The sequence below is a fragment of the Prionailurus bengalensis genome, chromosome A1 (genome assembly GCF_016509475.1).
Source record: "Prionailurus bengalensis isolate Pbe53 chromosome A1, Fcat_Pben_1.1_paternal_pri, whole genome shotgun sequence".
NCBI classification, from domain to species: Eukaryota; Metazoa; Chordata; class Mammalia; order Carnivora; family Felidae; genus Prionailurus; species Prionailurus bengalensis.
Genome location: NC_057343.1, coordinates 212,793,320 through 212,820,974, shown reverse-complemented (window position 1 = coordinate 212,820,974; position 27,655 = coordinate 212,793,320). Strand labels below are relative to the sequence as shown.

The following is a 27,655-nucleotide window of genomic DNA, read 5'->3' as shown; positions in this document are numbered from 1 at the left end:
ATGATAGGTGCATGTTTATCTTTATAAGAAACTGTCAAAATTTTGGAAAATGGTTACATTATATTACATATTCCCACCGGAAGGGTATGAGAATTCAGTTCCTCCACATTCTTGCCAGTAGTTGGTGTGGTCAGTGTTTTTAATAGGTATATAATGGTATCTCATTGTGTTTTTTTTTAATTTTTTTTTTATTTTTAAAAAATTAATGTTTATTTTTGAGAGAGAGACACACACACACACACACACAGAGTGTGAGCAGGAGAAGGGCAGAGAGAGAGGAAGACACAGAATCCGAAGCAGACTCCAGGCTCTGAGCTGTCAGCATAGAGCCTGACGTGGGGCTCAAACTCACCAAGAGTTTGATCTCAGCGAGAGTGAGAACATGTCCTGAGCCAAAGTCTCACGCCCAACCAACTGAGCCACCCAGGTGCCTCTCATTGTGGTTTTAATTTGTGTTTGTCTTGAGCATCTTTCTGTGTACTTAATTTCTCATCTGTCTATCTTCTTGGGTGAAGTGACAATCCAAATCTTTTGCTTACTTTTCGTTAGTTGTTTGCTTTCTTATGATTAACTTAATTTTACAAGTTCTTTATATATTCTAACCACACTGTATATGATGCCTGTAGACTTGTATATGACTCCTTTAATATTGTAAAGTTGCCTCTGGTGGGAATGCAAACTGGTGCAGCCATTCTGGAAAACGGTATGGAGATCCCTCAAAAAATTAAAAATAGAACTACCCTACGACCCAGCAATTGCACTACTAGGTATTTATCCAACGGATACAGGTATGCTGTTTCAAAGGGCACGTGCACCCCAATGTTTATAACAGCACTATTGACAATAGCCAAAGTATGGAAAGAGCCCAAATGTCCATTGATGGATGAATGAATAAAGAAAATACACACACATACATACATACATACATACATACATACAATGGAGTATTAGTTGTCCATCAAAAAGAATGAAATCTTGCCATTTGCAACTATGTGGATGGAACTAGAGGGTATTATACTAAGTGAAATAAATTAGTCAGAGAAACACAAATATTATATGACCTCACTCATATGAGGACTTTAAGATACCAAACAGATGAACATAAGGGAAGGGAAGCAAAAATAATTTACAAACAGGGAGGGGAATGAAACATAAGAGACTCTTAAATATGGAGAACAAACTGAGGGTTACAGGAGGGATTGTGGGAGGGGGATGGGCTAAATGGGTAAGGGGCACTAAGGAATCTACTCCTGAAATCATTGTTGCACTATATGCTAACTAACTTGGATGTAAATTTAAAAAATTAAAAAAAAAAAAAGACTCTGAGACAAGATGAAACAGGGAAAGACTAAAAGGGAGTGTGTCCAGAATAAAGAGAAGAGCAGTACAGGATGAACTGGGAGAGGCAGGGGTTTATAAGGAAGGGGAGACCAGCAGGGCCTTTTGCACTAGAGGTTTAAGAAAGTGATATGATCAGGGGTGCCTGGGTGGCTCAGTTGGTTAAGCGACGGACTTCAGTTCAGGTCATATCACGGTTTATGGATTCGAGCCCCACCTCAGGCTCTGTGCTGACAGTTTGGAGCCTGCTTCGGATTCTGTGTCTCCCTCTCTCTCTTCCCTTCCCCCGCCCACCCTCTGTCTCTGTCTCTCTCAAAAATAAATTTAAAAAAACTTAAAAAATTTTTTAAATAAAGTAAAAAAAATATCGTAAAGATGCCAATGTACAATTGTTGTGTGTTTGTGTAACACGTTATGTTCCTAGTTCATGCCATAAATGCTATAAAGTGGGAAACAAGTTCTTCATATATTCTAAATTTATTTTTCAACGTTTTGTATTTATTTTTGGGACAGAGAGAGACAGAGCATGAACGGGGGAGGGGCAGAGAGAGAGGGAGACACAGAATCGGAAACAGGCTCCAGGCTCTGAGCCATCAGCCCAGAGCCTGACGCGGGGCTCGAACTCCCGGACCGCGAGATCGTGACCTGGCTGAAGTCATACGCTTAACCGACTGCACCACCCAGGCGCCCCAGTTCTTCATATATTCTAGATACAAGTTCTCTATCAGATATATGATTTGGAAATATTTTCTCTTGGCATGAAGTTTGCCTTTTCATTTTCTTAACAAGTGTCTTTTGAAGAGCAGAAGCTTTGCAATTTCATGCAGTCTAGTTTATCAATTTGTTCTTTTGTGGATTGCGCTTTGGTGTTTTACCTAAGAAATCTTTGCCTGACCGAAGTCAAAACTATTTTTCTCTTATGTTTTCTTCTAGATTTTTTGTAGTTTCAGGTTTAACATTTAGGCCTATGATCCACTTGAATCAGTTTTCCTGTATGTTACTAGGAATGGATCCCAGTTTGTTTGTCTGTTTGTCTAGCATGTGGGTAGCCAGCTGTTCTAGCACCGTTTTTATTGAAATGAAATTCCTTTCTCTACTGAGTTATCTTTGCACCTTTGTCAAAAATTCAGTGTGTGTGTGTGTGTGTGTGTGTGTGTGTGTATTATTTACAGACTCTTGTCTGTTCCACTGATCTGTTTTTCCATCTTCAGGTCAATACATGCTGTCTTGATTATTGTAGCTTTAAAACAAGTCTTGAGGGGCGCCTGGGTGGCTTAGTCAGTTAAGCGTCCGACTTCGGCTCAGGTCATGATCTCACAGTCTGGGAGTTCGAGCCCACGTCGGGCCCTGTGCTGACAGCTCAGAGACTGGAGCCTGCTTCAGATTCTGTGTCTCCCTCTCTCTCTGACCCTCCCCTGCTCATGCTCTGTCTTTGTCTCAAAAATAAATAAAAACATTAAAACAAGTCTTGAAATCAGGTAGTGTTGGTTTTTCAACTTTGTTCTTTTTCAATGTTGTTCTGAGTATTCTCGGTTCTTTGCATTTCCACAGGAATTTTAGAATCACTGTATCGGTTTCCCCAAAAACATGTGCTCAGATTTAGCTTGAGATTACATTGAATGTGTAGATCAGGTTGGGGAAGATTAACATTTTAACAATCTTGAGCTTCTCACCCATGAACACATGATATTCTCCCATTTGTGTAGGTCATCTTTAATGTCTCCCAATAATATTTCTTGTAGTTTTTTTTTTAACGTTTATTTATTTTTGAGACAGAGACAGAGCATGAATGGGGGAGGGTCAGAGAGAGAGGGAGACACAGAATCTGAAACAGGCTCCAGGTTCTGAGCTGTCAGCACAGAGCCCGACGCGGGGCTTGAACTCACGAACCGCGAGATCATGACCTGAGTGGAAGTCGGAGGCTTAACCAACTGAGCCACCCAGGTGCCCCTATTTCTTGTAGTTTTTGATGTACAGGTCATGTGCACCTTTCCTTAGATTTATTCAGACTGATTTCCAAGTTTTGCTATTTTAAATGTATCATATTTGAATTTCAATTTCTGATTGTTGATGCTAGTATATAGAAATATAACAATTTTTAAATATATAATTTGGGGTCCCATAACTTTGCTAAACTCACTTATTCTAGTAGCTGTTTATAGATTCATCAGATTTCCTACATGGATGATCATGTCATCTGCAAATCAAGTTTACTTCTTTTTTTTTTTTTAATGTCTTATTATTTATTTTTGAGAGAGAGAGGTAGAGCATGAATGGGGGAGGGGCAGAGAGAGAGGGAGACACAGAATCTGAAGCAGCTCCAGGCCCTGAGCTGTCAGCACAGAGCCTGACACTGGGCTTGAACCCATGAACCACAAGATCATAACCTGAGCCGAAGTCAGACGCTTAACCAACTGAGCCACCCTGGTGCCCCTCAAGTTTACTTCTTTCATTCCAATTTGGATGCCTTTTATTTCTTGCTACATGGACCAGAACATCTAGTACAATGTTGAGTGGAAGTGGTGAGAACAGGCAACCTTGTCTAATTTCTGTTTTCAGGGGGAAAAATTTTAGTCTTTCACCAATTAGGTTTGTTGTTAGCTGTTGACTTTTTTATAAATACCTTTTATCAGGTTGAGGAGATTACCTTCTACTCCTGGTTTGCTAAGGAGTTGTTTTTAACTCAGGAATGGATGTCGGATTTTATACAATTGGGTGTTGGCTATTGTAAAAACTATTTTTCTGTACCCACTGCTATAATCTATTATTTTTCTTTATGGATAGTTCTTATTCTTGTGCCTTTAGGTTCACTAATTTTTTTCTTCTCTAATATCAAAACTGCTCTTAATCCCTCCCATCCATCTTTTTACATTTTCATCTCCAGAAGTTTGATTTGGGTCTTTTAAAAAAATAAATTTTTCATGTCCTGATTTAATTTTTTTAACATATGCAATAAAGTTATAACAGTTATAATATACTTCTCTGCTAATTCTAACGCCTATGTCAGTTTGGGGTGGGTTTTGATTGGTACATTTTTCTCATATGGATAACACTTTTCTGCTTCTTTACGTGCTTTTGCAATCTTTGTTTGGATGCCAGGTGTTGTGTATTTTACCTTATTAGGTGTTGGACATTTTTGTATTCCTATAAGTATTCTTGAACTTTGTTCTGGAACTCAGTTTAATTATAGTGTAGTCCTTTTAGGTCTTGGTTTTTAAGATTCAGTAGATGAGACTAGAGCAGGAGTCAGTGAAGGGCTAATTATCCCCCATTACTGAGGCAGAAGCCTTCTGAGTCCGCCACCCAAAGCCCCATGAGCCATGAGGCTCTCTAGATTGGCTGACTGAAACAGGCCCTGTGCCCAGCCCTGTGTAAGCACCAGGCCCTGTTCCCGCCAGCCCCTTCAGCTGATTCCTTTCCCAGCTTTGGGCAGTTTTCTCACATAGACGTGCTAGTCAGTACTCTGCTGAATACACAAGGGGGATCCACCACAGATATTCCTGGATCTTTTTCTCAGCTGTCTCCTCTCTTTTTACTCAGCTCTGAGGGTCTCCGGGGACACTCAGCTCCTTATCCTCAATTTAGGGAGTCTGCTGAGCTTCCCTCTGTTCCCTTCCCTGCATCATGACCTGGAACTGCTCTCAAAGCAATAATCTCAGGGCAGTTTTAGGACTTATCTCACTTATTTCCCTCTCTCAGGGATCACTGTTCTTTGTTGGCTGATGTTCAGTGTCTTGAAGATTGCTTCATATATTTTGTTTACTTTTTCATTTTTTGGTTATTTCGTGTGCAAGTGTAAATCTGATCCCAATTATTCCATCTTGATTGGAAAGAGAGGTCCATAATAAAATTTTAACTGGAAAACTGCCTAAGAGTAAAGTGATATAGGGGCACCTGGGTGACTCAGTCAGTTGAGCGTCGAACTCTCGGTTTCGGCTCAGGTCATGATCTCGTGGTTTCATGGGTTCGAGTCCCACATCAGGCTCTGCACTGACAGTGTGGAGCCTGCTTGGGATTCTCTCTCTTCCTCTCTCTCTCTGTCCCTCCCCCACTCGCACTGTCTCTGTCTCTCTCAAATAAAAAACTTAAAAAAAAAGAGTAAAGTGATACAGCTTGAGAATGCAATGCAAATTTAGGACCCATACACCGATTTCATTTATATCCATCCATTTGGTCATAGCCATTTGGAAAATCCTGATGGAAACCATTACTACAGCCATGTTTGGGCCCTGTTACTCTCATTATCCATAGCCACATGGTGGTGGCAGGTGCAGTGGGGTAGAATGCCGCACATAAAGCATGGAGGTGTGCGGAGCCTTCCGTTCAGTCTCCTTTTCCTCCTTGGCTGGGAACCAGGAGGGGGGATGCAGGGCGGGAATTTGACATGGAAACTCGTGATACCTCAGTTCCAGTGATGCTCTTCTGAGTTTGGTTTATAAAGAAGGTGCTGGCTATCTGATTCTCTTTAACCTATGTTTCTCAACTTACCTACAGTGTCTGATGATTCAAATCCTTTTATATGGAAGAGACCACAGTAAAAGCAGAGACACAAAAGACCTCCTTACCCTAATGCAGAGGTGAGTTGTGGCCCTGGTCACCAACCAGGTCATCAGTATGGATTTGTGGATAACATGGCCTTGCCCAGATTCAGTCAGTTAGCGGGTGAGCGCCTCTGCGATTCTTGCTAGAGGGGCATAATGCCAACCTGGACTATGGATGTGGCCAAATCCTGTGGAGTAACTAGTCGATTTCTAGTAGTCTGTCAGAAACCAATGCCGTAGGGGTCTGCTGCAATAATAAATTTGTACTTATAGTATCTCTTTCAATGCTGAGCATTAGACCTAAGTCCTATAAGAGTATCTCAGCTGTTAGCCTGTGACAAGGTATTCAAAGTAAATGAATATGTTCAATTGAGTATATTCAAAGTAAATGAATATATTCAATGAATATATAAAATCTAGGTCCTTAAATATAAGACAAGTTTTGGGGGGATTTAATTAGCTCTAAAATTAGTAAAAAAAGAGGCTCTTGAGAATCTTTTTTTAAATATTTAGAATTTAAGCTAAAAGAGTGTTTTGTGAAGACTTGCATCCTTCTTTATCTTTGTGTTCATCTCAGAATGACGTTGACCTTGAATTATTCTCTTCTAAGAAAGATGAAAATTAAAATTTGTTGAGTATATACTAAGCCCCTATAACTGAGCTAAGTTGTTTTCATAAAGAATTTAATCCTCACAAATACTCAGTATGATAGCTCTCATTTGACAGAGGGTTTGGATCTAAGTAAATGTGACTCTAACGGCTACATGCTTTCCCCCTAGAGCCTAATAAAGGGGCGGGGGGGGGGCATTGTTGTGGAGCGAGAGTCAGGACCCTGACTGTAGTTCACTGGAGGTAGCTCACAGTTGGTACCTTTCTCATCAAGCTGGGCAGGTGAGGGACAAGAGGAGCAGAGAGAACACATTCAGCCCATCATATCCCCACCTACCTGAGTCAGAGCCACACCTAAAGTAGGCCCAACAGAAGACTGTCTCCTGTTTTATCACCTTCCAGAAGGGGGTTCTCTAGCCTCCCTAGTGATGCCTGTGTTAGGACGGTAAATGGGGAACTTGGCCCCCTACCTGCTGGTGCGTATGAAAGTATATTTTCCTGGTCGAGAGCCATAACGATATTTAAATAATGAGTATAACGTAGAACTTCTTCCAATTCCCTGGCATTGTAAAATACATCTACTATTTCTAACCCACAAATATTCCTATTAGGTAGGTATTTTTGCCTCCCATGTTCAGGTGATGAAACTGAGAATCAGAAAGTTTGAGTATCTTTTTTAAATACCTAGCTGGTAAGTATTAAGTAGTAAGATTTGAACCTACCTCTATCGTATTTCAAAAATGCACTTCCATTTCCTATAGAATAGGGGTTCTGACTCTCATGTACTTGAGAATATATATGGAGACACCTGGTTAGCAGGTTAGTCTCCAGAGGTGCATTTTACATACAGAGAAACTGAGGACCGATATGTTCAAGTTAATTTACCCAGGAAGAGGCAGAGCTGGGATTCGAAACCAGGTCTCTCTAACTCCAGAATGTGCTCCCTGTAGGCATTGTAGCTTACACTCTGAAGGTAGGCTGTCCGGATTTAAAACTCAGGCTTCAACATTCAGCTCTCTGACCTAGGTGAAGTTACTTAGCCTTTCTCGGCCTCTGTATATTCATCAAGAAAGTAATAATCCTTCCTCAAAAAGTGGGTTTTCTGAGAATAAGATCACATATAATACAGCACCCCTAGATCAGGTCCTGGCAGGTCTTCAATGCTCAATGAATGTTGGAATCATCACCTTCATCATCATCATCATCACCATCATCTCTCTGATGTGCTAGACGTAATAGGTCCGAATGTTTAAATAAAAAGCTTTTGTATATCATGCAGCTATTATTATTTTACATTAGGAGTAATGCGTAAAGAGTAGACATCTCACCCCGTGATGGGATGAAAGGATTCATCCCTGTCAACTTAACCTGCCCCTGCCACTTACTAAGTATGTGGCCTTGGGAAAATCATTTAACCTCCTTGAACCTCGGTTCCTCCATCATTAGACTACAGATAATAGTATACCGTAGTAAATCATTGCGAGTTTTAAATAAAATAATGTATATAACATGCATAGGACAGTGCCTGGCAGAGTGTGTGCTCAATAAATGTTAGCAAAACACCCTTCACCCCCCCCTTCTCCCTCAGAACTGGAACTAAAGTCCTACTCAGCTTGTATTTAATAAGAGGCACTTTGCAGGAGCTGGAGTGAATCCACTTCCAGAGTAGCCTGAGGTTGCTTCTCCTCCCAGTCTTTTACTGTTCCTTGTCCATGGTTCGAAAAGAATCATAGGAGGAAGAGGAATTGGGAGGGGGGTGGTATAACCTAATTCAGACCCCAGGTAGGATGAATTTCTCTGGGTAGGGGGAGATTAATTCTCTGTGTAAATGACAAGAAGACCTGGGCCTGCTAAGAGAATCCATGTAAGAGGAAAAGGGTCTTCTGGAGGCCTCTGCTGTAGAAGTGGAGTCACTGGAGGTTTTTCTTCCACTGAAACAAGCCATATCTCACTCCTCAAGAACTGCTGAGAAAGCCATAGGGGTAGCCGCCAAAGCCCAGATGTCAAAAAAAACTAGTACGAGAATTGTTCTCCTTGCTCGAGCAACTCACTGGAATAATCAATCCCAGATGTTCTGGAGCCCCGCTAGTTTTCCGATGTGCTCTTGTATTTTTTACCCCACCTCCTCCGGAAATCCAATGACAACACTCGACTGGGCGTTCATTGCCAAGAGCCCAAATGCTTGGCTTTTAAAGCCTCTGCAAAGAAGTGAAAGCAGAAATGGGCCCTTGAAATCGGAGTTAATTCTAAGGTTAAATGATCATTGCAATCCTCAAGTAAGATTTTAGTGTATCAGAAAGGCACAGAAAATCTCAGATTTGGAACTTTGAGGCAGTGTAGTCTTTTACCTAAATCACAAATGAACTCCAGTTTTAATTTTTTACATATGAAGCTCCTTCTAAGCACTAGAAATACTAATATATATTTTTTTAATTTAATGTTTATTCAGTTTGAGACAGAGACGGAGTGCAAGCAGGGAAGGAGCAGAGAGAGAGGGAGACACAGAATCCGAAGCAGGCTCCAGGCTCTGAGCTGTCAGCACAGAGCCCGATGTGGGGCTTGAACTCATGAACTGTGAGATCATGACCTGAGCTGAAGTCAGATGCTTATCCAACTGAGCCACCCAGGCGCCCCAAGAAATACTAATATGTTTAAGATTGAGTCCTTTCAGAAAGACAGACACATGTGACCAGATTACTAGTCTATAGTAAAGCATTAACAGAAATGTAAACAAAGAGGACAAGTAATAAATTGAGAGGCTAGAGACAAGGGTGGAAACTGTGTGTACGTTGGGGGCAGTGTGCTGGGTCTTCAAAGAAAAGTAAAATATCAGCAGGTAGAAGAGAAGCCAGAGGCGGGCATTTCAAGTAGCATGAACAAAAGCATAGGGGCATGGAGATAATCGATAGTTCTGAGAAAACACAAGTGATCATGGGTGGTCATAGTTTAAGGTACATGGGTAAGAATATACTGCAGATGAGTTTGGAAGGATAAATTGGGGTGAGATTATGGGATGTTTTATGTGCCCTGCTGAGGAGTTTAAAACTTACTACTGAGAAGATAAGCAGGATATGACATGATCAATTATTAGGTTTACAACATTACCTCTGACAGCAATGGAAGAAGAGATGGGACCTAGGGAGAGATTAGAAGTAGGGAGATCAGTTACGAACAGATGCAACAGTGTAAGGGAGAGGTGTCAGGAGGCTTAATTATCTAAAGCCCTAGTAGGAGGAAGGTGGAGAGGATGGATTGAGAAACAATTTGTGGTCTCTTGTAACAAAGCCTTAGAACCAGTTAGATGTGGGGTGTGATACAGGCAGGAGTCACAGGCAGCTTTGAAGTTTCTAGCTTGGACAGTTGAGTGAATGACCATGCTATTAAATGAAATAGTGTTGACAAGTGGAGATCATCCTGGAGGATGTCTAGGGGTTGTGAGGAATATGATTTCTGTTTTGGATAAGTTTGAGGTGCCCACAGTGCATCCACTTGGCAGTGTCTGATGGGCTGAATGGACCAGGAGCTCAAGGAGACAGATTCTGAAGTGAAGGGAATGGATAAGAACCTCATGGAATATGTAAATGTGAAATGAAAAGACTTAAGAAAGAACACTTACACTTACTTTAGAAGTGTGTATGCAGTGTGATTTGAAATCAAAACAGGGCTCAAATTTGAGCTTTCCCATTTGCAGTGAGACTTCCTATGTCTTCCTTTCTTCATTGGAAAAAAAAAGTGTGAAGGGGCATCTGGCTGGCTCAGCCTGTAGAGCATTTGACTCTTGATCTCGGGATTGTGAGTTTGAGCACAGAGAGTTTACTTTAAAAAATTTAAAATCATCTTAAAAATGTGAATAAGGGCACTCTATTATTTTAAAGGTTATTTATTTATTTCTGAGAGAGAGAGAAAGAGCACAAGCAGGGAAGAGGCAGAGAGATGGGGAGAGAGAGAATCCCAAGCAGGCTCCATGCTGTCAGTGCAGAGCCCAGTGCATGGCTCGATCCCACAAACTGTGAGATCATGACCCGAGCCAAAATCAAGTTTTGGATGCCTGACTGACTCAGCCACCCAGGTGCACCTGAGAGCATTCTATTTTAAGTGCTTTACTTAATGTATGACACACAGTAAGCTTCCTGAAATGTTCATTCTAATTATTGTTTTTGTATTATTTGGGGGTAATGCAGAAAGAGGGTCTTCTGCCTTCCTTGTAGATTTTTTTAAAATAATATCAAAACAGTAGAAAAAACTCAAATGTCCACCAGTAGAAACACCAGTGCATGTTTATGATCAATATAACGAGGTCCATGTTTATGATCGTATAATATGGTCATTAAAAAGCATGAAGTAGAGCTTTGAAGAGTTATGGAAGAATATTGCAGATAAATTGTTAGGGGTAAAAACATGAAAAATACATATTAATGAGCATTGTCTATAGTATAACCCATAAATAAATATATAAATGTGTGGTTAGTGAAGGTAATAGTAATTATCTCTGAGACATTGGATTATGCGGGACTTTCAACTTCTGTGTTATATATTTGTGTTGACATTTTTTTACAACAAATATATATCTATGATAATAAAAAAGATAAATTTTTAAAAAGTATGGCACATGTATCAAACAGTAAGAGACAGTGTAATGTACTACAGCCAGATGCCTGGGTTATAATCCTAGCTCTGTGACTTATTAGTTGTCTGACCTTGGACAAGGCACTTTGCTTCTCAGGTTCCTTATCTATTAAATGGGGATAATACTAATAACTACTTTGTAGGGTAGTTTTGACTAAATAAATTAATGTAAGTAAAACTGCTCAGAAGGATGCCTGACACATCGTATGTGCTAACGAGAGGTGATGATGACACTGATGATAAGAGAATGAGGACTCATAAGAAGCCATAATGCTGGCAAATAGGGAATCATCACAGACATTAGAACGAGCTATACTGGTAGAGCAGATTTTTGAGATTACTCCGGTAATCCAGTACCTGATTAAACACCTCTCCAAATCAGGAATCGCTCATTACCTGTCAAAGTGGCCCTTTCCAATACTGGACAGTTCGACTTGTTAGAAGAATATTAAATAGTCAAGGTCATGGACTTTAGAGTCAGATGGACCTGTGTGTGAATCCAGCCTCTGCCATTTTTTACGTGTCATTAGGCAAGTTATCCTAAGCCTCAGTTCCCCCTGAGGCCTAGAATAGTATCTATAATATGAAACATAATGAAGAGCAATTGAGATTATTAACCTAAAGCACTTAGCACCGTATCTGGCTTATGGTAGCTGCTCAATAAACATTAGCTGCTTTTACAACTCTAGCTTTTCATCCAGATGTATTGGAAGTCTGAGAGTATGGTGCATCAACTTCATTTTTGTTATTTTTAAATGTTTCTAGGACAGCCACATGCCCACAAGCTATTTTCATATTACTTTTGATGGGTCTTAAGATGTAGAAGCCAACAGAAGCGCAAGGAAAACCATCCTTTTCACAATAGGGGAAAGAAAGAATGCCTATTTAAAAAATGTTTTATTTTTATTTCTGAGAGAGAGTTCCAGCAGGGGAGGGGCCGGGGGTGAGGGGTGGGGGGACAGAGGATCTGAAGTGGACTCTACACTGACAGCAGAGAGCCTGATGCAGGGCTTGAACTCACAAACCATGAGATCATGACCTCAGCCACCCAGGCGCCCCAAGAAGGAATGCCTATTAATCGATTAGTGGCCTCCTGCCCTCTCAGTCATGTAAACCAAACAGAACAGCCTCTTCTGGGCTGAGGGACTAAGGAGGGAAAGCCAAGGAAAGTAGGATTTGGGGAGATTATCTCCAGAGAGAAGTGCAGTGAGGAGGAGAGTAGGTGATGTGCTGTGTCAGCCAAATAAGCCTCAGTGATGAAATTTATGCTCCATAAGCTGGTTTCCTGGCTGCTGCATTTATCTTCTTTTCCTATCATTTATCAGTAAATATTCCAACACTGCCTCTACAAAATTAGAGGGGGAAGTGTTTGGGCAAAATCGGTGTGTGAGTCGGTGAGGGGCAAATCCGCTCGCATACTGATGCCAAGGGGCAGGAGCTCTCCCAAATCAGGACGCCGGGGAGGGCTGGAGGCATTGGGGCAGATGGAGCAGTGAAAATTTAGGCACCTTTAGCTCCCCACCCCAGGGCCCCCCCGAAGAGGAACAGAGGCTGCTAAGTGACAGAGAGTTCAGAGTACCCTGTCTTTAGCAGAACAGAGGAGGGATTCTGCAATCTACAGCACTCTGCCATGTCCACAAAAATAGATTGATTGGAGGATACCGTGTGGACGAGGTCAAGGAGATCAAGTATTTTTCATCGCATGGGCCAGCTCTGTTAGTGTTTTCCTAGAGCGATGCTTGAGGTTTCTTGAGCAAAAGGCTGAGCTTGGTGGAGTTAATTTATTAGTATTGTCTGCTGTGGGGCATGGGTGGGGGTAGAGCTGAACTGCCACAAATTTGCTATTCAGGCATAGACAAGAGCAGTATTCTTTGAGGCCCAACTCTGCTATGAAATACCCATGTGAACTTTGATTGCCTAAACATTCTGAGTCTCAGTTTCCTCATCTTTATTCCTTCCTTAACACATGTTGTGAACAACTACTAAGTGCTAAGTATAGTTGGAGATGCAGGTGCTAATAAAGATAAATACACCACGGTCATTCCTTTGAGACAATAGTCAAGTAGGAGAGGCAAACATGAAGAAATAATGGAAACATGAGTGAGTCCTGTAGTAGAAATCGCAATGCAGTGTGAGTGGGAAGGAGACAGAATCTAAGAAAGCTGGAAAAAGACTTCCTAGGAAGCGTTACATCTGAGTTGTTTCTTGAAGGGCAAGTAGCCATTCATCCAGGTGGAGAAGAGAAACCATTCCAGGACGAAGGCACTGTATATGCAAAGGCACCAAGGCATGACAGAGGAGAGTGTATCAAAGCAATGGTAAGTTCTTCATGGCTGCCATACAAGGCAGCATTTCCTAAAGGGCATTGCAAGGGTTGCTGATTCCAAGGGATGTTGCCCTGGCCACAGGGAGGAGGTGGAAAGGCTCCATGGCAGTTCAGTTTAGGAAAAAACAAATTAGGATAAACGAAGTGACACATTCATTTCCCGGACTTCTCAGAACTTTTCAAATACTAAACTTCCCTATTGGCATGTTGAGAACAAATTAAAAAAAAAACCAACAACAACTCACTGTATTCATATATACCTGATTTCTTTTTGAAAATGATCACTTAAATTTTGGCAAATAAAACACAGCCTTTAGAACCAAAGTAGAGAAACTATCTAAGATTTAGTTTTATTAAGAGCAAGGGGTGTAGCACATGCTTGAACTGAGGGTACAAGAATGCTTTTGTAGTTTGGCAAAGAATGTGGGCCCCACTTCAGGACATAATAAAGTCTGTGAACATGACTATCTCACCAATGAACTATTTTATCTGATCATAGAAACCATGACTTCAATGCATCCCTGTGAACTAATTTTTCTGTATGATTCATGGTGGTTAAGAGCTAGCTCCGGAGACAGACAAGCCTGGGTTCAGACCCCAGAACCACCACTTTCTATCCGCATGTAATCCTGGTTTGCTCACCATAGAATGGAGGTGAGAAGAACACAGGTCTCTTAGTGTTGCCGTGAAAACAAAATGTATGTAAAGGGGTTAGCAGGGTGCCTGGCCCCATAGTAATCATGTAACAAATAACATCTATTTTTGTTTTTACTGAAGCCTGGGCTTTCTTTAAGTTTATTATCTTCTAGCTACAACATTTGGTGCATGCAGCACAAGGAGAGAGGGGCTAGTAACTATTCTTGGTAAAAAGCTACCACACCAAGCTGGTGTGGAAAACACTTCACTGGTTAACATCCCAAAAGTGAGCTGGATGGAGCTTATCAGCCCTTGGAAACGACAGTCTGATACAATTACTCCAATCCAAAGAAGATAACGTATACTCAACGGATGGAAGTCAGTGTCCTTTCAGTGACCTGGAGATTTCAGGCCAGGAGAATCCTGCCACCTTGTGGCAGGAGGGTGAAGAGGCCCAGGCGGATTTCTGACTCCTATGATTGGAGTGGGATGGGAGTTCCTATTCCTAGCAGAGGCCCCTCAGATTTTTGGCCCCCTCAGGTTTTATGAGACCCTGAGCAATTGACTTAATTTGTGCCTATTTCTTCTTCAGATCTGAAATCACATTATCTCTTGGTTTACTGAGAAGGAAGTTAAAGCGCCAGATAGCTTTCTGTATTTTATGCAGTCAGTAGTAGAGAATGAATATAAAATAGTGGAACTTGAATATAAAAAAAAGCCTCATAAAATTTTGTATCTCGTATTTCTGTGGAACAAATATTTTTTTTCAGTCACATAGGGGCCATGAAAACCACACTTAGCAGGCTTGAGGTCTAAATAGGAGATGACTGAAGAACACTTAATAGAAACCAGGTTTCTGGACCAGATTTCTTTTGGACCAGATTACTTCTAACTCCAGCCCAGCTTCTCCAATATTAGGAAATCGGTGTACGGGACTCTTAATGGCTGGAAATGGGGAAGATAGATCCTCTGTGTAGCAATTAAGAGGGCCCTAGGCCCTAAAATCTGTGTATTCATGAGAAGAGATCCCCTGAAAATTATGAACAATATAAAAGACCCTAAACTAGGTACATTTTTTTTCAGCTGTGATTAAAAGCAATCCCAGTATCTTAGATATCCTTAGCTGCCATCTGTGTCAAAGGAAGAGTTCCTGCTCCTCAGGGAGAAAACCCAAGACTCGAGTACCATTTTAGAGGCCTGTTAGAAGAGTCAACATTTTAGGGGTATGGGCACATGGTGAAATAGTTGCCTCAGACTGAAGTTCAGCCATCTAGCTCAATAAAGCAGTGATTTGGAACTGGAAGAGAGGCAAGAACAAAATAAAATGCACAAATGTTTGTCTCCTTTCCTTTAGGTCTTCTGTTATCAGTAAAGAGAAAACCTCTATACTGGATAGCCAACAATAAAGCCAACCTTGTTGATAACAAAAATTCTGGATCACAAGATATATTTATCAACACTGATAACAATGGCAGATCAAAAGCAGAACTAAGAACTCTAAGCGGGGGAGAAAGTCTACTTAGCAGCAGCATTACAGATAAAAATACTCAAGAGCCATTAGAAAGCAGGATTCGGATCTATAACTTGGGGGGGGGGCAAGGACAGGGCAAGTGTAGAAATCTTTTTTTAGATACATGCTTTTAGTTTCTTAATGACTGGGGACTCTAATACCTTTTGTATTTCCCTTTTTATAACTCATATTTCATTTTTTTCAGTTTTGGTTTTTAAAGAAGATTCTGCAACACCTAAGTAGTTTATTGGTGACCATTTTAATATACTGTTTGGAAATACTTTTAGTCATAACTTGTTTCAGGTCACTAAAACTGCCTTGTGAAGAAACGTTTGATCTCCTGAAAACATTTGCCCTGGTCTCATGCCATATTAGAGTCAGAGAGGGCTTTGATTCTTATAAATGAAGAAACTAGGGACAAGAGAGATGGATTTGTTCAAGGTCAGCTGGGTGATTATAAAGCTGACTTCCTGAGTCACAGATGATTACTTTCCACCCCATTATGCTGCCCCCAACCCCAAACTGGATTAAAAAGGCTTGTTTTGGAAGGAATCTTAACCAGGTTTGTTTAAAAAAAAAAAAGTCCTTACCTCCTGAACAAATGTGTATCTAGGAAAAGAAAACAGCAATCTCAAATCTCAAATATTCCTTACTGTCTTCTTCACATATTCAGGGAGAAAAGAAAAATCGGATTCGTGTGAGTTTTACAAAATAAAAAACTTACTTCTCTCTTCATCGTTTCTGTTACCTGAGCTGACTTAATGCAGTTCAAAGACTGTGTCTTTAGGGATCCAAGCGTCTTCTAACATCTCCGTATCACTTAGTGCTTAGGGGACTACATTTTGGTTCTTCATGCAAAAAATTATTTTTTTATTTCAGTCATTTGCTCAGTCTGTAAAACCTAATGATCAACCAGTAGCCAAGGTATGGTGGTGAGTGGCGAGTCAGTGCCTGGTCTGTAGACTGGAAGGCTTCCTCCTGGCGGCTGTGTTCTGAATGCTTTCAGCTCAGCTCTCAGGACCAAGGTCTCAGGTTGCAGGCCTGCCTGAAGGCAGCTATATCCCACTGACCTTTTCTGCAGTGCTTATCAACTGGTCACCGGTCTGTCGTTGCTAATTTTAGCCCTGTCTGGAGATGGGCCTGCTGTCCTTACCTAGAATATTCTGCACTGACTAAAGCAGCCTCAGAAGAGTTGCTTCCATTTTCACATATCCGGACGAAAATGGATTTTCGACAATGACTGTGATAAAAACCAAAGTACCAGACAGAAGTGGCCGTTTGGACTCTATTTTGTGTGGCACTAAAAGTTTTTAAAATGTTACTACTTTGGGAGACCCCAAAGTCTTAAGATCTCCAGACTGACAAACCTGTATCAATAAAACAATAGCATAAAGTGTTAACATTGTAAAATAAAATGTTACGGTGTGATCTTGATATTGCATCTGAAATTAGTTTTAAATATTTAAATATATCCAGTGTTTATTGTCAGTGTAAGGTTACTAATAGTCCATTTTCTGAGATTTTGATGTTAAAATGTTTAATGAAATGGTGGTGATAATGAATGGTAGCTATGGTTTTAACATCCTCAGATCTGAGAAAATAGTAAGTTGTTACTTATGTTGGTTCCAAAAGTTTTAAAATTTTGGTATTCTGTGAAATCCTTAAGTTTAAGAAACCACCTTGGAAATGTTCGACACAGTAAAACCTAATGTAAAGTTACATTCTCTCTTGGAAAACTGTAGATGAGAACTAAGCTACTTTCTGAATTCATTCAGTGGGAACCAGCAATTTGGATAATCTACCCCAAACACTTGATGTTCCTAACAGACCTGAGTCAACAAGGTCATTCACAACTTTCGGATTCTTTTTAAATTAGCTAACAGGAACTAAAATCTTTGAGGTGGATGAGGGTTAGCTATTTCCCTACAATCTCTACCAAATTAGAAAAAGAAGAAAAAAATCAAGCCTAGATCATACTGCCCCACATACGGACTTTAATAAACATTTATCAGCAAGCATGCAAATGCCCATGCAAACTGCTCCCTAAGATCAGTGAAGCCCTACTTCTGTTTTGGTGGTTCACCCACCACTTCCCACGAAAGGTCTGCAGACTTGACAATGCTCCAGAAGTGAGGCTGTCCTAATTTAGTTAGCAAGAAGAAGCCAGAAATCCTTGGACAAGGTGGCAGGAAGCCAGACCATTTAGGGGTCAAGCCTCAGGCCCCAAGTCTAAATGTCCAGGTCACAAGCCTCACTAGACTCTTATGTCCTTTTCATGCAAAGGTGGGGAATTACTCTTTAGTAATTTAGTCATGTCACATGTCCTGAATACCTCTAGTTTTACCAATGAGAGCCGCTACTATTATATTGATTTATATTGATCAACAAAGTATTAATTTCAAAAATAAAACCTACTTCAAATATTACTAATTACCGCAGTCTCTGGCGGTGGCTGAGACATGGACAGCACAGCAGAAGCACTGGGAACAACTGTCTGTTACGGCATCTCTGTCCACTCCTGGCGTGGGAAGTCCAGGTTGGAGCTGCTGGTGGCCTCGGGGGTGCGTGTAACCTGACTTGTGCCTGAAAACACTACCGAGGACACAATTAGGAAAAGAAAAAATGTTATACAATTTCCCCAATTTCTCAGGACCCTGTAGTTTTCGTTTCAGGTGGGGCCAAGGGGAAGTCAGTGTGAAGAAGGTAAGGGAAGAAGGGAGCACCCTGTTCTGAAAAATTCCCCACCCTGAACTGTGAAGAATGCCACATGCTGCCCTTTCCGCGACTGTAACCAATTCTTACTAGGACTACTTGATGCACCATAGAAACTCTGTGGCTTCTTATGAAAGTGGTTGTGTTATAAGACTTAACTTTATTAGAAAAACAGAATTCAAAAAATCGTTTTTATTTTGAATCATTTCATCAATTGCAGGTGGAAGCACAGTATCATCAAACGGGGAAAAACATTAAAAATGGAGGAAAAAACTACACATTCCCTTAGTAAGCACAATGAAAATAAAATGAGATAAACTGCAAAAAGGAAAAACTAAAGGCCTTCAAAATAAGATTATATTTTTTCTGTGTGTGACACATGAAACGAATTTGTAGTCACCAAAATGTCCCAGTCTGCCTGAGGAAGCACTCCCCCTGCTGGAATTTCAAGGGAACTTGTACAAAGTAAATTCTGAGGTCAAAGAAAAACCACTAAATAGGAAATTCTATATTAAATCAGTACCTTGGTGGGTGATGTAGAAAGAATTACACTCATTAGCTTACGAACTCTAAATAGTTAAAGATGTGTGCAGCTAAAATGACGATCTTAAATGTGCAAAAATGTCAATCTTTCCCTACTGAACCAATATACATTTTAATTTCTTCACAGGTTCAACTTTTAAAAAATACTTCAGATCAAGATCAACTCAGAGCTAAGTAACTGAAATTAAATAGTAATTAATAAAATGCTAAAAGATAATCTGAAATGGAGGTTCTTTCACCTAACAAATATTTATTGAATAGACACCGTTCTAGGTACAGGACGTACCAGTGAACAAAAACCAAAAGTAACTGCCCTATTTTAAAGGAAAACTATAGGGGGCAGCTGGGTGGCTCTGGTGGGCAAGTGTCTGACTTCGGCTCGGGTCATGATCTCATGGATGTTGAGTTTGAGCCCCAACAGTGCAAAGTCTGCCTGGGGTTCTCTCTCTCTCTCTCTCTCTCTCTCTGCCCCTCCCCTACTTGCTCTCTCACTCTCAAAATAAATCAATAAACTTAAAATTGTTTTTAAAAAATAAAGGAAAATTATAGTCCTTGAAATGCTGACTGATTAAATATTTTCATAATTATCTTTTAGATTTGTTCTGTTCTTGATGTAGATTCATTCACTTACTTCTTGAACATATACTATACTTTACAAAACTCCACTTTTTGTAACCAGCTAGCATGCTGAGATTACTGGGGGGCTTCGTAGTTATTAGGTAGTCACTCTGGGCTACACACCAGAATAGCCCCTGTGCCTGGGAACAGTGCCCACAGCTGTTCTGGGGGATCATTTCCCTGAAGTTCTTGCTGAACTGCTCTCCAAACCAATTTCCTCTAATGCCAAGTGGCCTATTTTAAGGTAGGCATTCCAAATATACCCTTTTGATGAATATTATTCAATGGTTCTTAGCCATCAATAACATGGGACATTTTTATTGGGGTGGGGGGAGAATTGCAGGTCACAATGACTGGCACTAGTGAGGCCCGAGGCCAGGGAGGCTAAATGAATCCTGCAGTGGGATGTTTTTTCCTATGAAGAACTATCATACCCACAAAGGCCAACAGTGCTGCCCCACACAGAGCTGTTACCACATGTACGGACCTTTATTTTGGTTATATATTTCTCTGTTACAAAACAAGTCAGGTAATTTTAGTATTGTATTTTATTAAATATTTACATGCCATAAAAATTAATTGAAAATGACCCAAGAAAGTGCAAAATCACTTGATAACTGGTTTTCTACACTTGGTTTGGTTGAGAGACGCGTATAAGCAAATAGAAGGTATCTAAGTACTTACTACAGTACTTCTTGCACTGAACAGTTCTGAGAGCAAGAAGAAATTCTGTAACTCTGAAGACTTTTATATCTTGTTCATAGATTTCTTTAAAATGTATACTTTAAAGGTAAATCATACAATTACTCACACTTGTTTGGCAAAGCATAAACTTCTGAACATTTGGGAAGAAATCACATGTAACAGCATTCACTTCAATGCAATTGAATGCTATAAATGCAAAAAAATAAACGTATCCTTCAAAATAGTGGTTCTCAAACTTGAACATGCATCGAATTTCCTGGGGGAAATGACTGAAGCTACAGACGGCTGGCCACCCTCCAGCATCTCTGACAAGTCTCCAGGTACTGCTGATGCTCTCGGTCCAGGCACCATACTCTGAGGACCACCGCGTTAAGACACAGTCCGGAAGTCAAACTAATAATCGGTGCCCAGATGCTGCTTTTTCTAATGGTAAGTAAATAAAAGAACATTTCAGGTACAGAATCACCAAATTTTACATTTTTAGACTCTTGACGTGTCCTACTTAAATAAGTTGTTCATCTTGGCTCAAAATGAGTCCCATGAGTTCAAAAGACAGAACCACAGTCCAGTCCAGTACTGGTTAATCTACAACTACATGAAAACATTTACTTACAAAATACACAGCAACTATTAGGGTACATGGACCTTGTTCCTATCTCCTCCATGCTTCTTCCCTTCAGAAAACCCAGTATTCTGGAGAGTACTATACCCAGAACGAGAATGTGACAGATCATGAATGTCAAGATAGTTATCACAGCGAATGCCATACTTAAGACTCTGATTCAGGAACCTCTTCGTCAGGGCAGCAGTAATATTCCACAAAACATATCTGTCCATCTTCATTCCTAATCATATACTGTAATGAGAGGAATCCTCGGTTATCTGTTCGAATAGACACCTTACAAGATAGGACTAATGCCTTTGTAGAGGGTTTCAGTAAAGAAATCTTGTATCTGTAGAGGAGTAAATAAAAAGCTGTTGTTATTTGGACACACTTAAAGCAGTGCTCCTAACTCCAAGTGAAGGACAAAAATGATCCCAGAACTAACAAGCAGTAAATGTAAGAATAAAATCAAATACTTGTCCAATTTGCTAATATTTTCATTTTAAAAATGTCATCCACTCTCACAACCCCAAATCCTCTAGCACCCTACTATTTATAGCTTTAGAATGTTACACATTTAGCAACAAACTGAAAGTTTTAACATTTATTTAATAGATACATGATATTAAACCTCACCTTCCTGATTAATATATTAAGAACTGACCTGTTGACCTGGGTCTGATTACATTGAAATGATTCCATCAAATCAGAATCTTTGGGATAATCAAGGTGGGAGCTTCCTGCATTCCCAAAAGTAGATAACCTACAGTAAAAAAAAAAAAAAAAAAAAAAAAAAAATGAGCAACTCATTTATTCACTGGTCCAACAATAAGCCACATTAGGATCCCAATAAAGACACTTCCTTGAAAAGCTAATCCGCAGAGTTAAACAGATATGTAAACAAATGCTGACAATACATTGTAACACTTAACAGTAATAAAGACTCCTCCAGGATGAGGTGGGAGTACGGGGGAACTAACAACTAATAGACAGCTTTGGAAAATATCAATCACAAAAGGAATCCAGGGGTGTTTGCCTCAATTTCATTGCCTTAATTCTACTCTGATACTCACTTTTCCACATCCTTAAATCAGAAATAGGGGCACCTAGGTGGCTCAGTCGGTTAAGCATCTTGATTTTGGTTCAGGTCATGATCTCATGGTTCGTGAGATAGAGCCCTGAGTCAGGCTCTGTGCTGACAGCACAACACCTGCTTGGGATTTTTGCTCTCCCTGTCTCTTCCCCGCCCCCCCCCCCCCTCAAAATGAATAAACATTAAAAAAGAAATAATATAAAAGGACAAGAGAGTTGAAGAGTGATGGAAGGCCCTGATCTACCTCATCTGCAAGTCGAGGTCCTGTTCCCTCTCTACTGCCACAGCCAGAAATTACGGCTCCCCTATTTTGTTTCTTACGCTGATCTTCAGGCTGTTTCATGGCTTTTCTTGCTTGGTGGTATCAGCAGTTTGTGTATAGACAATTTGTAAATGTTTATACGTTTATTTAATCTGCAAGAATCTATTGATCACTTGCTATAGGGTTAACACGTCGGTAAGTGCTACATGAGCACAGTGACAGACCTACGTGCTGGTCTTCCCCAGGTTCCATCTTGTTGCTCCTCTGATGTAACCTCCTTCTCTGAGGCATCTCGTCCATACCCAGCCATGATGCTGACTCCCAAATCTAAGTTTCCAGTCTAGACCGATCTCCTGAACTTCCTATGTCCAACTACTCCCTAGTTATCATAGGTGCCTCAAATTTAACAAATCCAGAAAGAAATTTCAACTCCCAGTTCCCCCCACCAAGTTATTTCCCATACCAGAGATGAATGATGACACCATGATCCATCCAGTTACTATGCTGAGACATCATTTAAATGGTGGTCCTCTGAAATAAACTGTAAAAGTGCCCAGAATTTTAATTCATGTCACTGCTTAGGGTTTCATTGATTTCCATTTTGGTTAACATTTTAACCAATCTTGAGTCAAATTTTTAACTGCCTAATGTCATGATAAGGGCCTTCAGTTCTTCTAGAGTAGATGTAAAAAGAACATCTTATACGTCTCATTCTGTATGTATTTAGCTCCTTTACTCTTTAATATTCTTATGTATTTCAAAAGAGAAGAAATATTTAAATCTTCTCTCCAAATTTATTTTAATTCTGAAAACTTCATAATTTGTTGGTTCAAAATATCAGGAGCAATTTGAGAGTTTCTGATACTATATTACTGCTGAAAATTGCTCTTCCTTAGGAAGATTACCTTGACCAATCATCCCTAAGAACTCATGTTCTGTTAAGAATCTGTGCATTATTTTGGTACTTAAATGGCATGCAATTCTGTTCCTTCTATGCTGTTTCACATATCTTCTCTTCAACTTGATTTTAAGTTGTTCCTTTCCAAAGTGCTTAAACAGGGGAATATGCACACAGTAGATGACTGATAGTCAGTGAATGAACCATGTATAGAAAACATCTGCTTCCTTTTGCATCCTGTACTAACTCGAAAGGAAAGAAAAACAGATCTAAATGATACAAACACCTTTTCCAAAAGTTTAAGCCCAAATTTTCCTCATGATGTAACTTGACCTACAACAGTACAATGAAAAGACCATTAGTTTATGAAGTAGGAGACTGGGCTACTGATCTACAAACCAACACTATGAAGCTTTAAGTACTGAATTCATCTTCCTGGACCTTTAAGTTTCCTGATCTGTAAAAATAAGAGTAAAAGCTCTCTAAAGATCTGAAAATTCTAGGAACCTGGATAATAAAAGTTCTGCATCATAAGTAAATGTGTAAGTAGGGAGACGGAGCAGACCACATGAGCTATAATTGTGCTGTGTTCAAGCACCTGAAATAAGGCTTGTTGGGAGACATGGTGATCTGTAGGACCTCACTCGTCATATCCAATTCGGAAAATGCTTCACGGAGCCCCTCTGACTGCAGAATAATTTTATTAATAACATTGGTGCTGCAGAAATCAAAATCCAGAGTCTCCTCAGGCTCCTGAGTATTGATTTTACAGACTGTCATCACCCCTCCTTCTTCCAGAAAGAGCATCAAAGGGTAACCATAACCTTGGTAACACATCCGCAGTGCAGTTAAAGTCCCTGCAATGGAAATAAATCAAAGTTTGAGCTTAGCTTTATAGTACAGGTTCAGCTTCTCCTTAAATGACACATGAAACTCCTGAAGATTATTTTATTCTGCCCAATTTTTAGCACATATGTATTTCTTTAGAAGAAAGGATCGTATCTTGGATAACTGATGACAGTTATGTGTAGACAATTCGAAAAATAACTGTAACAAAATGGGGAACCAGAACAAAATATAATGTAACTCTTTGAAATTGTTTTCCAGCTTGCCAAAAACACCTCAGAAACAGCTTACTGATTTTATAGCTCTACGATTTCAGGATGGAGAATCTACATGGACCGATACTACAAGTAATAGACTTATTGCCAAATAAGCTATGCTATTTCTTAAAGGTTCAACATGTGCACGCAGCAGTGGACTGCTTTGGTACTGCCTGTAGTATAATGTCAGTGTATTCGTTGTGTCAATGTATTCTATTGGGAGATATTATGTACACTTCCACAAATTTTAAGATCAAATCAGGAAAAAAAGACAGGGTGGTTAATGGTGGTGTGGGTTTTAACACTGCAAACCACTAGAGCAGAGGAGGAATACGACTGGACATCTTAGGCTCCTTTCCCTTACTGGATGGAGAGCCACAGTACAGAAGAGGGTTAGCAGATGCTTTTATGAGAAACCAGCTGGGGAGTGCTGCATTAGAAAAATGGATAATTAGCAATGATAGAACTGTTGGTATAAAATTAAAATACATTTTCTAGGGGCGCCTGGGTGGCGCAGTCGGTTAAGCGTCCGACTTCAGCCAGGTCACGATCTCGCGGTCCGTGAGTTCGAGCCCCGCGTCGGGCTCTGGGCTGATGGCTCAGAGCCTGGAGCCTGTTTCCGATTCTGTGTCTTCCTCTCTCTCTGCCCCTCCCCTGTTCATGCTCTGTCTCTCTCTGTCCCCAAAATAAATAAACATTGAAAAAAAAATTTTTTTTAAAAATACATTTTCTAGAGAACCACAACCTAATTTTCCCTAGATTATCTCCAGATTCCTTTCCTATGAAAGAAAATCATTCTTCTGATGTTTCCTTATAGTCTTATATCCATAGCAACTGAATTCGCTATTCCTAACAACAATAAAATATATAAATATTTTTAAAAGAAAACATTTCAGAAAATAGACAATTTATGAACAGGGCTTAAGGAAATAAGAGCAAACAAATTTTGAACAGAGTAAATTAGGAAGTCAGGAGCACTGGTTTTCCCTGCCACTACACTGTGCGAATTCTGAACAAGTTAGGGAAAAGAAGCAATACATGTTTCACATGTTTTCACAATGTTAAATAAAGATAATTAAGACATATTCAGTCTCCTCTTGGCCAGTTCAAATTTAAAATCCCCAAAACTTTGTAAATTAAAAAAAAATTAATGTAAATATTTTTGCAAATATGTAAAGACCCATAGCACACTTACTATTAATATTGCTAGAAAAGTTAGAATCCGTGACTGTGACCAATAAAAAATGAATTTGCAATTTCTAAGATATATTTATTACTTCTATTCTAATGATTTTTCCTGTATTTTCTGATTATTCTGTATAATGCTTTTGTGTCATTATAATGATAAAATGGTTCACCTGGCATAGGACTTGATCCAAATATAGATAAACAGTCTAAAAGGACAGTTAAATTTATTCGAAAAGTAACAGACTCTTCCTGAACTATAAACTCTTGAAATATTCCAGCCTGTGAAAAAAAAGGAAATATGAAAATGCATATGTATTAATGAAAACTCAGAAGGTTCTATAGTTCACTTTATGTTTTAAAAATAATATTATGCTAATTCCATCAAAATTTCTGATTACCAAGAAAAACATCTTAAGCTTTTTCAACTATTATCCATTAGAATAATACTACTCAGTAGTTAACAGTGTAACAGTGATTTCAGTACCATGCAAAACTTTATGAAGGGTCCTTTATCTAGTTTCTTGGATCTAAACTATCATCCACATGACCCCCTTGTCTCATTTTTATGCCCATCAATAGGGCTAAAGTCATTTGGAAAATAGCCAAACATTTGATAATGCGTAAGTGATACTAGTTTTCAACTTCTTTTGAGGACAGAAAACATATCTATCCCCCTATACCTGACATCACACTGTGCATTTAGGTGTTCAAAAAACGCTGGATTAATTCTGAAATGCTATCTGAACCGCAAAAATATTACTTTGTAAGAATAAACATTTTATTATCACCAATAAAAGGGAAAAGCGGGGGCGCCTGGGTGGCGCAGTCGGTTAAGCGTCCGACTTCAGCCAGGTCACGATCTCGCGGTCCGGGAGTTCGAGCCCCGCATCGGGCTCTGGGCTGATGGCTCAGAGCCTGGAGCCTGTTTCCGATTCTGTGTCTCCCTCTCTCTCTGCCCCTCCCCCGTTCATGCTCTGTCTCTCTCTGTCCCAAAAATAAATAAACGTTGAAAAAAAAAATTAAAAAAAAAAAAAAAAAAGGGAAAAGCGAAATAGTGGCCAAGAGCATATACTCTGGAAACAAATGTCTGGGCTTTCAGCTCAGCTCAGCTCAGCGACTTGCCAACTCTGGAACTGATGGCAAATTACTTAAACTGAGCCTCAGTTTCCACACACATAAAATGGGAATAATAACAGAACCTACCTGATAGAACTACTATATTAAATGAGTTAAGTATCTAAAACACTCAGAATAGTGCCTGCCCCATAGTTTAGCTTAGTAAAACTTAGACATTATTATTACTAACCATTATCTCTATAAAACAAGAAAAGAATTTGCCAGGAGAAAGAATTCAAATACACTGTTCTCTAACTTAAATGATGCCTGTTAAACCCTGTGGTATTCATTAAACTGGGTGAATTATATCGTATGTCATAGGCTTAAAGATACCTGGTTGCATACCTGAATAAAAGCATTTGCTTGCACACACTTTGCATTTTCCACTGTAACCTTGATTCCATTTTTAGTAGCGAAACAGGTAGCGTGTTCTCGGAAATGAATAGCCTTCAAGACAGTGGAGAGATTCCTAACGTTGTCAAGGCTGGCCACTAAGCTGTAATCATTCTCATCTTGGATCTGTGGAGTTAGGAAGGGCATGTCCACTGCACATCTGGCCCCAAGGGACGTTCCCGGTGCCGACACCTGCTGCTGCGGATCGCGAAACACCTGATGAGATTCGACAATAAAACTCCGGATCAATGCCCACAAGGCTCGCGAAGTCAACCTGCGCTGAGAAGAGGTGGAAGAGGCCTAGGTATTAAACTCGGCCGGACAGGGACTGGACCCACCTCTGTCACTGTAACTCTCTGTAACTCTGGGGGAAATTACACCTGTCTCTACGCTACGGTTTCCTCGTCTTTAGTAAGGGGCCAGTAACACAGGAAAAGTTGTAAACAGAGAAAACAGGCAACTACCACGGTAGTTCTACTTGAGGCCAGTTTCGCCACGCCAAGCTGGGGCTGCGTGTCCCCGCAGAGTCGGGTTTGAGCTGTCCGGCGCCCCCAACCTTGCCCCTAACAGAAAAGTCGATGGGGGGCGGGCCCCAGTTTCTCGGAAGATCCTCCGGCCCCCGAGGCGCGGAAACCTTACCTTTGTGGCGGGGTCCGGGCGTCCGACAGCGCTCCGCAGCCAGGGGGAAGCGAGCCGCGCTTCCCGAGTAGGTGTGGAGGGAGTAGAGCGGCTCCCGCCACTCTTTTCAGACCAGACAGCCACTACGGCCACCGTCACCACAGAGCTAGAGGTGGCCTAGAGAGGCGCGAGTGCGTTACGAGAAACCGGAAAGAG

General features: G+C 40.3%; 2 protein-coding genes across 6 annotated transcripts in view; one reads left to right on the top strand and one right to left on the bottom strand.

Moving 5' to 3' along the window:
- The window catches only part of TTC23L (tetratricopeptide repeat domain 23 like), a 59,160-nt gene extending 42,140 nt beyond the window's left edge, over positions 1-17,020 (top strand). For both annotated transcript variants that reach the window (XM_043600112.1, XM_043600111.1), the window contains exons 11-13: positions 5,833-5,915; positions 13,326-13,432; positions 15,431-17,020. In XM_043600112.1, the coding sequence (XP_043456047.1) occupies positions 5,833-5,915; positions 13,326-13,407 (165 nt within the window). In that variant the 3' untranslated portion in view covers positions 13,408-13,432; positions 15,431-17,020. The remainder of the gene's footprint in view (positions 1-5,832; positions 5,916-13,325; positions 13,433-15,430) is intronic.
- Positions 17,021-18,438: 1,418 nt separating this feature from the next.
- On the bottom strand, positions 18,439-27,578 carry RAD1 (RAD1 checkpoint DNA exonuclease). Of its 4 annotated transcripts, none has more exons than XM_043600136.1 (6): positions 27,461-27,578; positions 26,774-27,037; positions 25,483-25,591; positions 23,620-23,878; positions 21,433-21,531; positions 18,439-21,117 (listed from the first exon to the last, which is right to left on the bottom strand). In XM_043600136.1, exons 2-6 carry the CDS (start codon positions 26,966-26,968, stop codon positions 20,934-20,936), a joined length of 846 nt encoding a protein of 281 aa, XP_043456071.1. In that variant the 5' UTR covers positions 26,969-27,037; positions 27,461-27,578; the 3' UTR covers positions 18,439-20,933. The 4 variants fall into 4 exon arrangements, with proteins under 4 accessions (XP_043456071.1, XP_043456089.1, XP_043456098.1 ...); XM_043600154.1 differs by having other exon boundaries at positions 26,774-27,019; positions 27,461-27,571; XM_043600163.1 differs by having other exon boundaries at positions 26,774-27,016; positions 27,461-27,568.
- Positions 27,579-27,655: the final 77 nt, after the last annotated feature.